General features: G+C 42.4%; 1 protein-coding gene across 1 annotated transcript; it reads left to right on the top strand.

Annotated features, from left to right (window-relative positions):
• Positions 1–1,756: 1,756 nt before the first annotated feature.
• Positions 1,757–15,342, top strand: LOC114001065 (protein-glutamine gamma-glutamyltransferase 6-like). Its single transcript, XM_039383079.1, has 13 exons — positions 1,757–1,808; positions 5,038–5,211; positions 5,954–6,193; positions 6,686–6,804; positions 7,776–7,904; positions 9,080–9,257; positions 10,092–10,227; positions 10,860–10,963; positions 11,653–11,895; positions 12,145–12,462; positions 13,012–13,169; positions 14,752–14,885; positions 15,189–15,342. The coding sequence occupies exons 1-13, from the start codon at positions 1,757–1,759 to the stop codon at positions 15,340–15,342; spliced, it is 2,139 nt and encodes a 712-aa protein (XP_039239013.1).
• Positions 15,343–15,897: the final 555 nt, after the last annotated feature.

The raw sequence follows: 15,897 nt of genomic DNA, 5'->3' as shown, positions 1-15,897 counted from the left end.
TCAAACTCCTATTTCAGCAGTAACATGACAAGACATCCTCCCCTGGATAGGAAAAGTGATGACAGAAAGGAACTTTCCACAAAAATTGGTGACCTCTTACATTGCAATAGAATCAAGTCTCCTACTTTCACAGTGCTTAATTTAGTCTCTAATTGTATTTCTTCCTTTTTTTCCTCCCTCTTGAATTCTTTGTAGAAATAGTTTCACTGTTTTATCAAATCTCATTCTGTTCAGCTCCCAGTTTTGACTTTGCCATCAGGCAAACAATACAGTCTCTTTTTGACCTCATTCTAATTGTCAGCAATAAATAAAAATCATTCATCACTGTATTATTTTGTAATGAATTTTACATTCCATGGACATTATTACAAGAAGTCACGAGATTGAGGAAAGTTCTTTTTAATTCATTTCACAAGCCTCTAGCCTAAAAGAATAGAACATTTCCCTCCACTGTTCACCTAATTTCTGTATTTTGTGACACATATAGCTCTGTGAATGGGGAGGAAAAAAGCCTGTGAAGGGTGGGAAAGTAATGTGTGGGGTCTGTGACAGTATTTCTGTGGGCACAGGCCTGGCACAGAGTGGAGAACACATGGACATATTCAAAACAGTAACTTCATTCTTATGTAGCCTGACAGAGCCTGGCATTAATGTGACAGCCCAGCAGCACAAGGTCACCAACACTTTTTGCCCACCAGTGTAAGGTCACTGGAGACAAGGAACACGTTTGTCTTCAAACCTTCCCCACGTGGCCCCTCCATGAGCAGCCCCAGCTCCACCCCTGCCAGTTTGCTGACAGATGCCTCTTCTGTGGGTTCCCAACCCCAGCATTTCCAGGTGCCAGGTCTCAGCTGGAACACACTTTCAGGCAGCTGTAAGGATTCCCTGTTCCAGCCTCTGCTGTGACAGGTAAGGACTGACCAGGCACGGGAGCCTCCAGGTCACACTCCAGGGTGTGGGGCAATCACAGTGTGCAAACAGCTCTGCCAAGCCTCAAGATTTACATTTGCTGTACAACTGGCAGAAAGATTAAAGCTGAATTAATAAGGCCAAAATTCTGAACCACAGAGCTGTAAGGAGTTAGGGATATGAAAACCTTTTTCTGATAATATTTCAGAGTCTGAGGCATCCAGATATGATCACAAACTCCTACTGAAAAAAAAAAACAAAAAACAAACACACAAGAAACCATAACAGAACTCCAGATTCCTTTTTTTAAAAAAATACACTTAAACTTCAGGCAATTAACTTGCCTTTTTGGTTCCTGGCAATCTTGCTATGAATTGGAAACAACAAATATGAAGTGGAAACAAAACAGAAAACAGAACAAAAAGGCAGTGCAGAAGTGTGAAGGTGAGGAAGATGACGGATCATCCCTTCTCCCCTGACACCACTTACTCCTCATCACAGTCCATTCAAGGTTCAGAACAGCGTTCAAGCTACTCTGGGCACAGACTGGCAGGGTACGTTTGTAGATAAGCTGTGACACAGGACGAGGGAGGAGACAACGCGAGGGAGCTGCAGGAGCTGAGAGCGCCTGTAATTAGAGTGGGCAGGGCTCGCACCAGCAGAGCAGCTCTGCAGCTTCCTCCGGGGCCAGACTCACAGTGCCATGCCAAAGAGCTACAGAGAAACTTTGTACATGCATTATGAACCCCAAACTATAAAGAAAAAATTATTATTAAAAGCAGAGACAGCCATTTAAACATTTCTCTTTACTTAACAGAAGTCTCTGATCACAGCTGACTGCACAACAATGCCCTCTCTGGGGGATGTGCTGCTTCACACAGAAGAAATGCAGATTACAGGTAACCATGTCAGGAACAGATAGTGAGAATGCACATGTCTGTATTGCAAGAAAGAATGAATTACATGCAGTTATGTGAAAGATCTTCAGGCAGACCTGCCTTAAAAAAAACAGAGTGAAAAAACCCCAAACTACTGAGTGACAGTAACGCTAATTATTACAAATTTACTCAGATCACTCCATGTCCCAACAGCCAAGCTGTACAACAGGTATATTTGTCTACGCTTGCCCTCTGTACATACAGTCTCCAAAAACCTAAACTGACACAAACCAAACTATCCAAAATTAAGTTTCTTGTGTCTGCTTAAGATCATATTTCCTTCGTTAGATCCGATTTGGGATGTTTTCCCCTCTAAGACACCAGAATACTGATTATCATCTTTCTTCAGTCATTCACCAGTTTTAAATAAGCATAATTGGACTCAAGATTGTGCAATTAAAGCAGTCATCAGTGGATGCTCACGTAGGATATCACTACAAAAACAGTAACTACCAACCACAGGTCACACCCAGCTTGTATAAACTCCAGCCTGTGTAGCCAAGTCCAGTCCTGAGCCTTTCATTATTGGTGCTGGTGGAAGAAGATTTAGGATGTTCTTGCACACTTTCGTGTCCATAACCTGAACCACACACAAGTGAGGAAAAGAAGAAAGAAACCTCATGGCAGGTAAGTTCATCCTGATGGCTCCAGACATCACTCCTCCTATCCAGCTGAGTGAGATTTGCTGAGGAAACAAGATAAATTACAACTAGCTGTTCTCTCAGCAGCTTAGCCCTCTTTAGGTTTAATGTATTTATGGGTTATTCTACTGGAACTGATTTTCTATCATGGGTCTTGAACATATTCTTTTTTTTCTGTAACACAGAAAAGTAGATTAAGAAGATATTTTTTCTATCATATCAATTAACTACTCTATTCAGTGCTTCTGCAGCCACCTAATCAACACCGTTGGCTACTGACTGGGGCATCCTACTGCCCCATGGAAGTCCCAGGCTCTGATATCAAATGATGTCTGGCCTCAGACAGGTCACTTGGTGGCCTCTGGACTCCCACATTCCCCTCCCTACAGAGGGGCCATGGCAGCTTGTCTGTGTGGTGTTGCACTGACTCTCACTGTCCTCATGACTGGAGAGATCTCTAGTTAGACAGGTGTGTCATGTAATGCACACACACACAGAGTCCACCTACAGTTTAGTTTAAAGATGTTTTTCTGTTACAGCTTCAGCTTTCAGTCAAAGAGAACCCTGTGCACATGATCAGCATTTTCAGCAGTGATCACCAATTCTGCAGGCTTTTGCTTCTGAGCTTGCTCCCAGTGTCTGTCCACTACAGGACAGACACCCAAAGAAATTTTTAGAAGTTTGTCCAATTGTACACTGACAGAATTACTGAAAATGTGTTTTTCTAACAGACACCAAAAGAAGAAAAAAAAACTATAAGATTTAAATTAAAACTGTGAAGATCAAAACAAGGGTAAATTTGAGTCCACATGGACAAAAGACTGGTATCAGGTTTTATTGTGCTCTTACCCCATATACAAACCAACTTTTTGCTGATCTCCTGCACGCATTCACTGGAAATGCCTGTACGAGCAGGGACTTTGCAAGGCAAATCAAACTATTAATGCAGGAAATTCTTTGAGCTAACCACTGCTAGCCACTGCCTTTATCTTTCCAACCTCTCCACACATCCTGTCTTACTCTGTTGGACAACTTCTTTGCCTGTGACAGGCTCTGACGTGCCCCCTGCCCCGCAGAGCCTGGACACTGAACTCGCACAGGGTGAAGTGCAGCAAGACTAAACAACTTCTTTTCAAGCCCTGAGGCCCTGCAGAGACACGTTCTAAGTCACTCTTAAATTAGAGGACTTGATGTTGGGGATGATGCTTTCTGTGGGCCCCTTTCAATTACAGATATTTGAGTCAGGAACACAAAGCGATGACGCAAGTGAGGCACTTTCCAGACATTTTGCATCCCGTGGCACAGACACAACGCTCCTGTCAGTGGAATTTCTGTCTCTAGGTGACACACATGAAGCAAGACCCTCAGCTGAAAGTGTTTAAACACACCCACAGACTAGAGGAAAGCCATCCTCACTGCAGCCTCAGAAATGCACGTGCACATTCACGTTTCCTCCAAAAAGCTGAGGAATGAGGACAGTTCTGACTTTGTGAAGACTTCACAGAATATAACTCTCTGCTGCAAACACAGCAGAAAACTCAGATCTCACCCTCTCTATTCCTACAGCAGAGCCCTGTGGGTTCCCTCAGATATGAGCCTCTCTCCAAGTGATTCAAGGCAGTGCTAAACCAAGTCCTGTGTCTTGGTTCAGTGAAATGATGGAAGTGTTGCTTTAGTCTGCAAAGGGTTAATGTGCTTGAGTCACAGCAGGAAATTTTCTTCAAGGGAAACTCCTCTGAAATGCACAGGGAGAGGCCACTTCACAAACATATTTTCATAGAGGGATCTGTATTTTTTCTGCTTTTTTCATTTGTTACTGCCGTTTTTTAATTCCTCAAGGGACAAAAAAAAGTTTGAAAGCTTTTGTAATCTGTGCTTCAGTGCCCCATTTTCAACAGTGACAACCCATCACAATACAAAAGAGCAACAATAGCACTGCCTCAAGATATGCCACTCCTAGTGCCACCATCTGTCCTCTGCTGGTTATCTTTTTCCAACAGAGTGTGAAATAACACCCAGCTTCAGGCAACAGGACTGCAAATTAACTGAGATACGAGATACATGAGAAGATAATGTACAAGTTCCACAATGAAGACACCAACCTTCTGACATCTGTCAGAAAGTGCTTCCAGAGTCAGGCTTGCACTTCTTTCTGTACATCTGTAAAGCTCTCTGTGAACCAGAGATCCCCACAGGACCTCACAAGAGCAGGAACATGGGGAACAGAACAGACACTTCAAACTTTAACAAAGTCTTATCTAAATAGAGCAGGTTTTGATTTTTGGGTTTGTTTTTTTTTTAAATCAAAGATGAATTCTCTGAATGGGTGTTTTTTCTCTTTCAGAAAGTTGCCTGCAGAAAAGATGCTTTAACTGTTCCTCTACACTGGCATTTTTGCCATTTTTAATAACAGTGGATTTTTCTTTCTCCTAGAGCACATAACACCAGCTATATATAAGTATAATAAAATTACTACATTAGACACGATGAAAAGGTGTACAAGCTTGAAGGAAGACCTTTTTTAATGAACATGTCTTGTGTCTTTCTAGCCCTGAAGATAACAAAAGTCAATTGGCAATCCAAACTAAATAAAGCTGCTCACCACACCTCTGATTACAGCAGCACAGAAGCAATCTTCAGGAGAGGGCAGCCCTTCAACATCTCTCTGAACATCAAAACAACAGTGCAATCTTGGGACAACTTCACCTTTATTGCAAGCACAGGTAATTTCGCCATGGCACTCACCTCATATCTGAGTTATTCCACCTCCAAAATACAGATCTGTGTGGTCCATTCCTGAATCATCAAGCTGTGTCCTGTATCATGTAGGATTCATTGTCCTTTTAGGCTTAGGAGTTCCCATTTTTAAGTTTGATCTGCAGTTTAAGGAAATATAGAGAGTAAAGGTAATAATTAATAGGAAGGTAGGTGCCATTCTCATTCTAAAACCAAGCCTGTACCTCTGCTCCTGAGGACCTACCTGGAAGACTGCAATTTATCTCCATTCTGGTTCCTGAGCATGTTACAGCTCTACCTCTCACAAACCACCATCCCCAATTCATCTCCTCCCTTACTTCACCCCTTTTAAAATCCCCTTGATTAACTTCATGTGTTCCCTATTACTAGAACAGCCCACATGACCCAATTCATAAGAACTCCCACCTACATCTTGCCAAAAGTCTCCTCCAAAAAATCCTCCAGGCAGCTACTAAGTCTTCATGACACGTGCATTAAAATGTGTGGCTCATCCCGCTCACATATTTTTGAACTGTCAAGTTTTCAGGACAACAGACTTGCCCTCTCACTTGCCTGGAATAATTACGGGTGTGCTCACCTCTGGAGTGAGTTTACATTGAATAAACACTTAATCTGACAACCCACAGCCTTTCCATGTGGGTTTCCCTGACCCCAAGTTTGTCACTCACAGCTGCCACTCAGAATTGCTGTCCCTGTTCTCTCTGGCAGGACCATCTCCAGCAGAATCACAGCAGACCAAGGCCGTATTTACCCTCTCAGAGGAGGGTGCCAGTGGCTGGAGTGCAGCCCAGGAGCCCAGCGAGCCTGGCTGCCTCAGCTTCACCATCCTCAGCCCAGCCAGCGCCGTCATCGGGCGATACAAACTCAAACTCCAGGTCCTTTCTGGGAACAAGGTCTTTTCAAAAGTCCTGGGCCAGTTTGTGCTACTCTTCAACCCTTGGTGTCCAGGTATGCTTTGATGCATCACGTCCTTCAGATATCTCATTGTCTCAGCCAGGAATTCTGGGGGTCACAGTAAAGTCTGAACCTGATAGTCACAGCTACACAAAGTTGGGGTTTTTTGCTCAACACCAAGGATCAAGGTTTTGCCCCTTCTTCAGTGCTTCAAGCTATCAAAGACCCCAGACTTTTGCTTGTAGGATAAAAGACCAGAGGCAGGAAATATTCCAAACATTTATTCTAGAATTTTTTTCCCTCTGATTCTTGCATTCAGCTGTAAACCAACCAACATCTACCAGTAAGACACACAGTGAGATTAGTGAAGTTCCCCTCAAAGGAATTTCATGCCGATTTTATTCACTCTCTGAATGATTAGAGAGGTGTAGCAGGGAGTCCTAAGCCTGAATGCAGGGGCAGCCTGACCTGCTCCCTAGATCTCCCCTCTGTGTGAGATTTTCAAAATAATTTCCTTTCAGCCATGGTGTCTCATTCTGCTCTTAGATGATGATGTCTACATGGCTAACGAGAGGGAGCGGCGGGAGTATGTCCTGAATGACAGTGGAATCATATTTCAGGGACTGGAAAAAGATATCCAGCAAGAAGCTTGGAACTATGGACAGGTAAAAAACATCACCTATTCCAGAACTTTCAAAATAAGCACAGTGGGTAAACAGCCTCTTCAGGAGAGAGAATCATTATCTCAGAGTATGAGAGCTCAGCATTCCTTGCTGAGTATTCCTTACTTCAGATTTTCTTACAGATATATGTCTCGCTTATCAATACATTACAGCAGCATCAGGATCATTTTCCACTGCCTGACATGTGCTAAGACAGAAATAAAAGAAACAAAGCACAATTTCATTTTTCTTTTGCTCGTTACTCAAACTGGTAAAATTGCACTTCATTTTTTGACCCTTGTAAAGGGCAAAGAAAGCCACCAGGCATTGCAAAGCTGGTACATCTAAATATTTACATAGTAAATATACATAGTGATGTATTACAACTAGTCATTATTTACATAGTTAATACATAGTAAATATTTACATAAATATTTACGTGCTCAGTAACAGGCATTAAAAGGATATCCCAGGTCGGGGGGGCACCCTTGCCTGGCCACCTCCATAGAGCAGAGCACTTGGGCATTCTCTGGGCCCAGCACAGCATCCCTGTGACCCTAATCCACAATAATTGTGTTTGTGGGTTTCTTTCAGTTCAGGTGACCTGCTGACACGAGGTGCAGGCAGCCCATGGGAGCAAAGCTTTCGTAACAGAAGGGTTCCTGTGGGGGCACGGCAGGATGTGGGAGGGTGTGAATCCTGCTCAGCCCGACCTGCAGTGGTCCTGTCTGTTCCACCAGGACACGTAATGGCCATGTGGATGCCAGTGGCCATGGCCCCACACCATGCTCACAGACATCTTGTCTTTAAAATCCCACGGAGAGCCAGCAGCCTGGTGCTCGTGTTTTCTACTTGGCCCTATATACAGATAACACCTCTGTTACCAACGTTATCCTGTTGTGCCAGGAGAAGGAAAACAGATGGGGAGTTTATCCTGGGGTTTACTTATGAAATTAGCCTTGTTTTGATTTCAGTTTGAAGAAGATATCCTTGATATCTCTCTGGCTATACTGGATCGGAGCCTGAACCACCGAGAAGATCCAGCTGTTGATGTATCCAACCGAAACAACCCTGTCTATGTGAGCAGGGTGATCAGTGCTATGGTAAAATGATCCATCACTTACAGCTCTACATGCACTTACTAACAGAACCCCAACACCTGAGTGTGAATGCCTCGATGTTTTATAGGTGTAGATAACTATTCTGCAACACAATAGCTACAAAAGAGGTAAAATACCCCAAAAGTTTAATTTACCTTCTTCCCAAGAGTTTGCTCATAACTGAAGGAATGTTTCCAAGAACTTCTGGGGAACAGTGAATCTCAGATGTATTTTCCTAACAGATTTTCAGTCCATTAGATCTTCTCGCTAATTTGGAAAGCCTGAAATCACTTGCTAAGTTTTTCAAATACCAAGAGAAGCATGAAATATTTTGGAAAACCAGTGCTGTTATGGCCACATTTAATGTGTGGATTTAGTATTCTTCACTTAAGGGATATTTGTTCAGTGAGGCCTTTATGCATTTCCTGCAACCAATACTTGCACAGCACCCACACAAGCTCACAAGCACATAAATGCACAACCAGGCAACTGAAAAGTTTTCCATTTTATAAATAATACATGCCTTCCCACTTTCTTTAGCTGAGATTCCTCCTTTACAGCTGTGATACTTTTCAGCCTTTTAGACAGCACTCACTTTAGGCAATTTCAGCTTCAACATGAAGTAAATAACTCCTCTTGGATGGACAAAATTACTAAAAGTATGAATACTTAAGAAAAAACAAATAAACAAGAACTTTCTGCTTTCTGTACCACCACGTGACACTTAGGGCTCTACAGTGGATGTGCACAAATATATGCAACCACATCTAACAAGTTTGAGCAGGCTATAAGTACTATATGCACACTTGCAACAAATGCACATTCAGAGAAAATATTGACTTCTCAAGCCTTCCACATAAATCACCCCAGAACATGAAACAATACTGAATGCACAGTATAACGACACACAAAGAGGTGAAATCCATCAGTGAAACAGAGAAAATGTAAACAGAAAATATAAACTGAAAACAAGGCAGTTTTGAATCGTCAGACTTTACAATCTGATCTGGGTTTGGTCCAATCATTGCACTCGAACAGACAAAACTCCAAGGCTCAGATGCTGTGTCCCACCACCCAGCCCATGAGAGCAGTGGCACCCACAGACTCACTTCTGCCTCTTTCCCTCCCTCTCTTCTTCTGTAAATATTTTAATTCTCTCATGAGAAGGACTCTTTCAGGTCAACAGCAACGACGAGAAGGGAGTAGTGGAAGGGAAGTGGACCGGGAAGTACCGCTCCGGGACAAACCCCCTGCAGTGGAGCGGGAGCGTGACCATCCTTCGGAAGTGGCACAGGGGGAGGTACAGACCCGTCCGGTATGGCCAGTGCTGGGTCTTTGCAGGAGTCACCTGCACAGGTATGAAGGGATGAAGAACGAGACCAGAATGATACCAGGAAGGAAGCTCACTAGAATTGCTGTAGTTTTAACTTTCTGACAATATTGTTGAAGTTGTTCCAACTGTGGCAGAGAGAGCGAAGAACCTCTGCTCCCCACGGGTGAAGGGTCTATTTTAAACAGCCACAGGTTGCAATACTGCACCCCAAACAAAATTCAAAGTGGTTTGCCAGGCTGGGCTGGTGAAAAGAGCAAGGTTTCCTGTTTCACAGCTAGGATTCAAAGAATACCAGTGGTCTTTTAAGCCCATCTCCTCACAATCCCATTTTCTACTGCTGTGTCTTACCTACTGCTGACACAAAACCAAGTCACAATTCTAAGGACCTGTAAAAGGAGCTGCAAGTCAGGAAAAGAATTTCTTACTAGCACTTTCCATTCAGAGCTGCTCTGAGACATAAGAGCTTCCTTGGGAAAAGTACAGAGGAAAAATAATGCAATTCAAAGGTGTATCTCAGAAAGTAAGAGGAAAAAGAAGCAAGTAACAGAGGAACAAATAGAGGGAAAATGGGAGAGAGAACAGGAGGAAGAATCAAAGATTAAAATAAATGGGTGAATCTCACTCTTGTTAAAAGGACATGGCAGCTGAGAATGTCACGTGAGTGGAAGTGTCTTCTAAGCAATTGTGCACAATGGGTGTGACTTGTATCATATCTGGAGGAAAATTCCTGGGGGTTTGTTTCCCCTCTGAAAACATACAATATATACATTGACTGTTTTGCCAAGAAAAACAGAAAAATACTTTCTAAATGTGTGTAAAAGAGGTTTACAGAACTTTTATGATATTCTATATTGCAGTACTGAGATGCTTGGGAATACCTACTCGTGTTATTACCAACTTCAACTCTGCCCATGACACCAATATAAATCTGAGTATTGATAAGTACATTGACATTTCTGGAAAGACCCTGCACTTGACTGAAGACAGCGTGTGGTAAATAGACATATTTTTAAATTATTTCTTCCATTACATTCCCCACTAATTAAAAGAATCATGCTCCTGAAAAACTACTCCAACCTCATGCTGCCAGTGCTATAAAACCCCACACCAAAGAATCCACAGAGTGTTCAGAAATTCAATAAGTAGTCAACTTCATGATTTTGAAGAGTCAACAAAGGAGATACTGTTTCACCTCAGAGAAGCTGTTAAAAATTGTTCTTTTGACAAACAAGTGCCCACAAATTATCACACTGCACATGTGTGTTGTACTGCAGCATCAGTGCCTCAGTCACCAAGCACAACACACCATCTGGACTGAATGGGACAATGGTGACATGAAGTAGAAAGAAACTGTGAGATAAATACCAACAGATAGCAAAGTGCACAGGAGACCTTTGGCTGTTTGTTCTGGAATGTCCAGAATTGAACTCTTGACTCTGTGATGAATTATTTTCCTTTTAAGATTTCTTTTTCATAATGTCTCAACATTTCTGAGAGATCTGAACACAAAAATCTGGCACAAAAGGGGAAAGAGGTACTCATGTAATGAGCCAGCAGCTGCTCTCTCCAGTTTTCATTCACTCAGGATTATTAATCAGGTATTCCATATTCTGCCTCCCTTACAGGAATTTCCACGTCTGGAATGAAAGCTGGTTCACTAGAAGAGATCTTGGTTCTTTTTATGATGGATGGCAGGTTCTGGATGCAACACCCCAGGAAAAAAGCAAAGGTAGCACTGTTGTAAACATAAAAAAATCCCCACAAATAGTGTTATTCTGAAAGATTGCCACTGAAATTTCAGGACAACTCTCTTCTATACATTGCCTGTAGACATAGCATTACTTTTGGTGCACAAGAAAAGCAATATCCACATCAGTCTCCAGTAGGCAGCTTTTCTGTCAGCCTCTGGATCACTTATCAGCACGTCAATTCTTCCTTTTTTTTCATTTTGATTCTCTGCCTCCACAACAGCCAGCACATTTGAAGTTCACTTATCCTGCCCTTGCTTGTCTCAGCTCCTAACACCACACAGTCTGATTCCCCAATACAAAGTTTAACAAATTTAGTTTCTTGGATCTTCTCAGTGCATTGTTGACTCCCATCCCTTAGGTCTGACTGCATTTCTGACCTGGCTCACACCCTCTCCTCTCCTTTCACCAGACAGCTTTGCTGGCAGCCCTGCAGCCTTTGCAGGGTGAAACATTTCACACAGCACACATCATAAGAAGCTTTAGCTCTCCCTAACAACCTCCCACCTTTTGATAGAAAAGGCATGTGAGTCTGGGCATTCTGTCACCATAATACACAGACACACAAACAGTGAACTTCACCCAAATGCATCTTTGGAGTGACTGCCAGCGTGAGGATTTATGTTCTTTTGCAAGAGGCAGTTGTTTAACTTCTCCCTCTCCAATACAGGCATCTATCAGTGTGGTCCTGCCTCCATCAGAGCCATCAAAGAAGGGGATGTGAACCTGGATTATGACAGCCCATTTGTGTTTGCAGCAGTGAATGCTGACTGTGTTACCTGGATTCGCCACAGCAAGAAAAGAAAGGAGAGGATTTATTCTAACACCAGGAAGATTGGGAAATGTATCAGCACCAAAGCAGTGGGCACCAACTCCCGTGTGGATGTCACTGCTAATTACAAATATCCAGAAGGTAAATTCTTTATTACTGTTGTCTTACCACTGATGATCAGAAGTGAAAAGAATTTAGGCCTTTGTTGGACTGAGCACTGACTTAATTTCTTTACTTCTTCTAGAGCAAAGTAGCTGTGTTAGATCTCACTTTCTCCTCTGGAGTATCTTTGCCCTTCTCAGCCTTCCTAAATTTCTGAGATCAATCCTGGTTCCACTGCACTGCATCCAGTACACACGAGATCTCTGACCATGTTATCTTTCCAAGCAGGATCTTCGAAAGAAAGGCAGGTGTACAAAAAAGCACTGAAGCTGCTTGGTGTGAGAAGAACCGGAAAAAAAACCAAAATTAGAAAACCTAAAAGGCGATTTTCAAGGGCACAAACCCCCAGTATCTCAGGGAAGCTGATTCTCGACGCATCTCCTGTGATTGGCCAGGACATCCTCCTTACCTTGTCACTCAGAAACCTGATCTCAGATTTCAAGACCATAAAAGTTAAATTGAAGGCTTCAGCCATTCTCTACACAAGAAGACCAAAGGCAGAGATTTTAGAGCTGTATAGGTCTATTAAACTCGGATCAGAAGAAGGTAATTTTAATTTTATTACACTTTTTATTACAGGACAAGCATAGTTTTGGTTTGTGGTCAAATCACATGGAAATAAAGAATGGCTCGAGAAGTGTATGACCTGCAATCAGCTGGAGGTCAAGGCTATTCAGGGGAAGAGAAACATTCATATTTCCCTGTCTTAAGCATTTGCTTTTGGGCACTGTCAGAAAAGATACTGAGCAAGGTGACCTTTTGTCTGACCAAGCAGGGCCACTGTTGGTGCTACATTATGACCTTTTTTGCTAAGAGAGAACAACTAAGAGACATACACTGGACACTAGGGAGCTACCCACATATACCCACCCTCAGATCTGTCCAGCCACCAAACTGTACCTGATAATTCAGTGTTTTATGTGAATGTAAGTAGAAGTCACTTATGAGCATCATTCCTGTCTGTGGGTGTCAACACCCACAAATGTGCAGCCCCAGGGTGATGGTGTACATGCTCCTTAAAATACAGGTACCTTACACATAGCAGGGACTTAGAAAAAGGAAGAGAGGGAAATTTTATTTCCATTTCCATTCCAGTGAAGGAGTTTTCATTCGGGATCCCCTATTCCCAATACAAAAACTCTCTGATGGACGACAGGAAGATCCTGGTGACTGCTGTGTGCCAAATCAAAAAGGGAGCCTCGCTTCTGGTTGAGAAGGACATTGTCCTTCAGGATCCTTTTCTCACCATCAAGGTAAAAAAGCAACTAGAATTCCCACTCCTCACAGAAAGGAGTGTGGGAAGTGAAATCAAGGTGACTGGATCTTGTTGCTCTGGTAATGGGCCATACGACACAAGTGAAATGAAGTACACTGAGGAAAAGCAAACCTTTCCAGGGCATAGCTGTGGTATTCTTGCCACAAGTCTCAGTGTTACAAGAGTTACAAGGCAAGCTTATCTACAGAGAGACAGGACAGAGAGGGACAGAGAAATCTGGGCTGTATTTAGTCTGCTTTTGTTAAGGGAGTCTGATCAATCTCTTCCAGTTTATTTAGGAAGACTGATTTTTACCAAAGACATCCTCACTGGCCAGCTGATAATGCCTGGGGCTGTGAGGCTTTTTGTTACTAATATTCAAGGGAGTTCTTTCACTGAATCAGGAAAAGAGGCACTTTCCACCTTCTGCAACATCTTCCCAAATGATTAAACAGAACTGGAGGCTTTTTTTTTTTTCTTTCCACTCAAGACTGACCTCTGGCAAATGTTGTACAATGAATAAAAAGTTCTTAGTCTACAGGAAAGACCCTGCACTATGTTTGCCTAGGGACAGTCCTGGATTTGCATGGCCCATCATATCCATATAAATGAGTTTAACTGGTTTTGGACAGCACACTCATGTGCTGTATCACACACGGGATCAAATGCTGTCTGCCCATCTTACTGTAAACAACACAGGGGAATATGGTCGTTTGCAGAGTCTTTCAGAGCCTCCAGACTGGATTAGCCACCCCAAATCACTATGCCAGTAACAAAGAAGAAAAGCAAGGCAACACACAGGAGTAAAATGTGTGAATTTTTGGCAATTTCTGAATACCAGGTTCTAGTGAGACTTTGTACAAAGTCTCTGTGCTGACCCATGCAAATAACAGGGTCAGCTTCTGCAGGGCAGGCACCAGGATTAAATTACTTCAGTTCAGTGACTAAGATTTAAGAGGCGTTTCTGTTTCTGCTGATTGAAACTTCTCTATAAACATACAGACAGTAATAGAGGAATGCAATTGGGGTAAAGGACTTCTCCATTATGTTAACTAATATTACATTATCTACAAAGACAGCCAGATATGACAATTCCACTTTATCTCAGTCAAAATAAGGTAATGAATATGTTTACTTGCTAATTTGCTTTTGGGATTTTTTTGGCTGAGACACCACAATTCACACCTTCCATGTTCTCTAATCCTAAACTTCCATTTAGCCTAACTAAAGCTAATTTAACATAAGCTGCCTCCAGTCAGCCATATATGCCAAGTTAATAGTTGTGTTTTCATTTTGTTCTCACTGACAAGTGTCATATACTGTGCTGTACATAACACCATACACTGTCCTAGTTAAAATGTTAAGATTAAATAGTAGATTCTACAGTAGTTTGTTCTTTCTCAGCCACAGTGGGTGGCTCATTCAAGGCTGAACTCTGCTGCCAATGTATAAATTCCTGGCCTCTTCCTGTCCAGGAAATCCTAAGAGGGTAAATAGTTTGAAATGGGAATGAAAAGAGAAAAGCACAAGAAATAGGTGAGAATAACACTGTGGCTGAGCAAGATGTTTTCTCTCTGTAGGTCCTTGGTCCAACAGTGGTACACCAGGCTGTTAATGTGGAGGTCACATTTACCAACCCACTGTCTGATGAGGTGACAGACTGTGTACTGAGAGCTGAAGGTAGTGGCCTGCTCAAAGAGCAACTCAGAATCAGGTATGTAAATGCTGCTGGCTGAAAACTCGCTCACTTTGGGGGGAAATCTGGAATACTAGTGGGTTTTTAAAAGTATTCTGTCAAGCTCATGACTTTTGTTGGCACCAACCTTGTACAAAATACTGTCATGTCAGTACCCTCCATGTACCAGCTGGAGTTTTTTACACCTCTTTCACCAAGTTTTGAATTACAGGATGCTCAGGGGGTGGAGAGATGTCATGCTGTCTTAGATTTAGGGATCTGAAGAATACATAGCAAGGAATTTTCAGCTGCTTGACCTTACAAACGCATTCTCTCTTTTAGTGTGGCAAGAATGGCCCCCATGGAGAGTTCAACAGTCCAGTTTGAAATCATTCCCTACAGGAGTGGCACCAGGCAGCTTCAGGTGGACTTGGTTTGCATCCATTTTTCAGACATTAAGGGATTTGTGACACTTGATGTGGCTCCTGCTCAGTGATATAACCTGTACATCAGTTCAGTTGTACCTGTTTATGAGGCTGGTGCACTGTCCATACATTATTATGACTGGGAGCACAGAAATGCAGATTACTCAGCCAAAGCAAAGCGATGTAATATGAGTGGAAACTAATAAAAAGGTACCACACACATTGTGCTGTAAAGACAGCGTCGCCTTTTTCAATCCCTAACCTGTTTTATGGACCTTCACACATACAATTACTAGTGGAAATTATTATATAATTTAAATTGAAGGAGAGGATCAAGTGTGATGGTTTTCAGCATTAGAGCCTGTAGCAATAATAGCAGCTGGATTTCCAAGGAACATAATTTAAAATCATAAGCTTCTCGGAATGTAATTTAATCATCACAGAATCACAGAATGGTTTGGTTGGAAGGGACCTTAAAGCTCATCTCATTCCAACCCTCCTGCCATGGTCAGAAACTTCTCACTTTACTATCAGGAAAAATTGGCCAAATTGACAAAAAGCACCCTATGACATTTATTTTTGTTTTGTACTGGAACCAACTTCAAGGTTGTTGTTTGCCAATGGCT

Source organism: Pipra filicauda, unplaced genomic scaffold, assembly GCF_003945595.2.
Source record: "Pipra filicauda isolate LSUMZ 115617 unplaced genomic scaffold, ASM394559v2 scaffold299_size895176_pilon, whole genome shotgun sequence".
In the NCBI taxonomy this organism is placed as follows: domain Eukaryota; kingdom Metazoa; phylum Chordata; class Aves; order Passeriformes; family Pipridae; genus Pipra; species Pipra filicauda.
Note: the sequence above shows the minus strand (reverse complement) of the source record. Positions and strands in the feature narration are given on the sequence as shown.

Excerpts from the sequence above, each read along its gene's own strand:
- LOC114001065 (XM_039383079.1), top strand. The coding sequence starts at position 1,757 with ATGCCCTCTCTGGGGGATGTGCTGCTTCACACAGAAGAAATGCAGATT. Across the intron at positions 6,194-6,685 it reads CTTCAACCCTTGGTGTCCAG|ATGATGATGTCTACATGGCT; the intron begins GTATGCTTTGAT and ends TTCTGCTCTTAG. Across the intron at positions 7,905-9,079 it reads GCAGGGTGATCAGTGCTATG|GTCAACAGCAACGACGAGAA; the intron begins GTAAAATGATCC and ends GGACTCTTTCAG.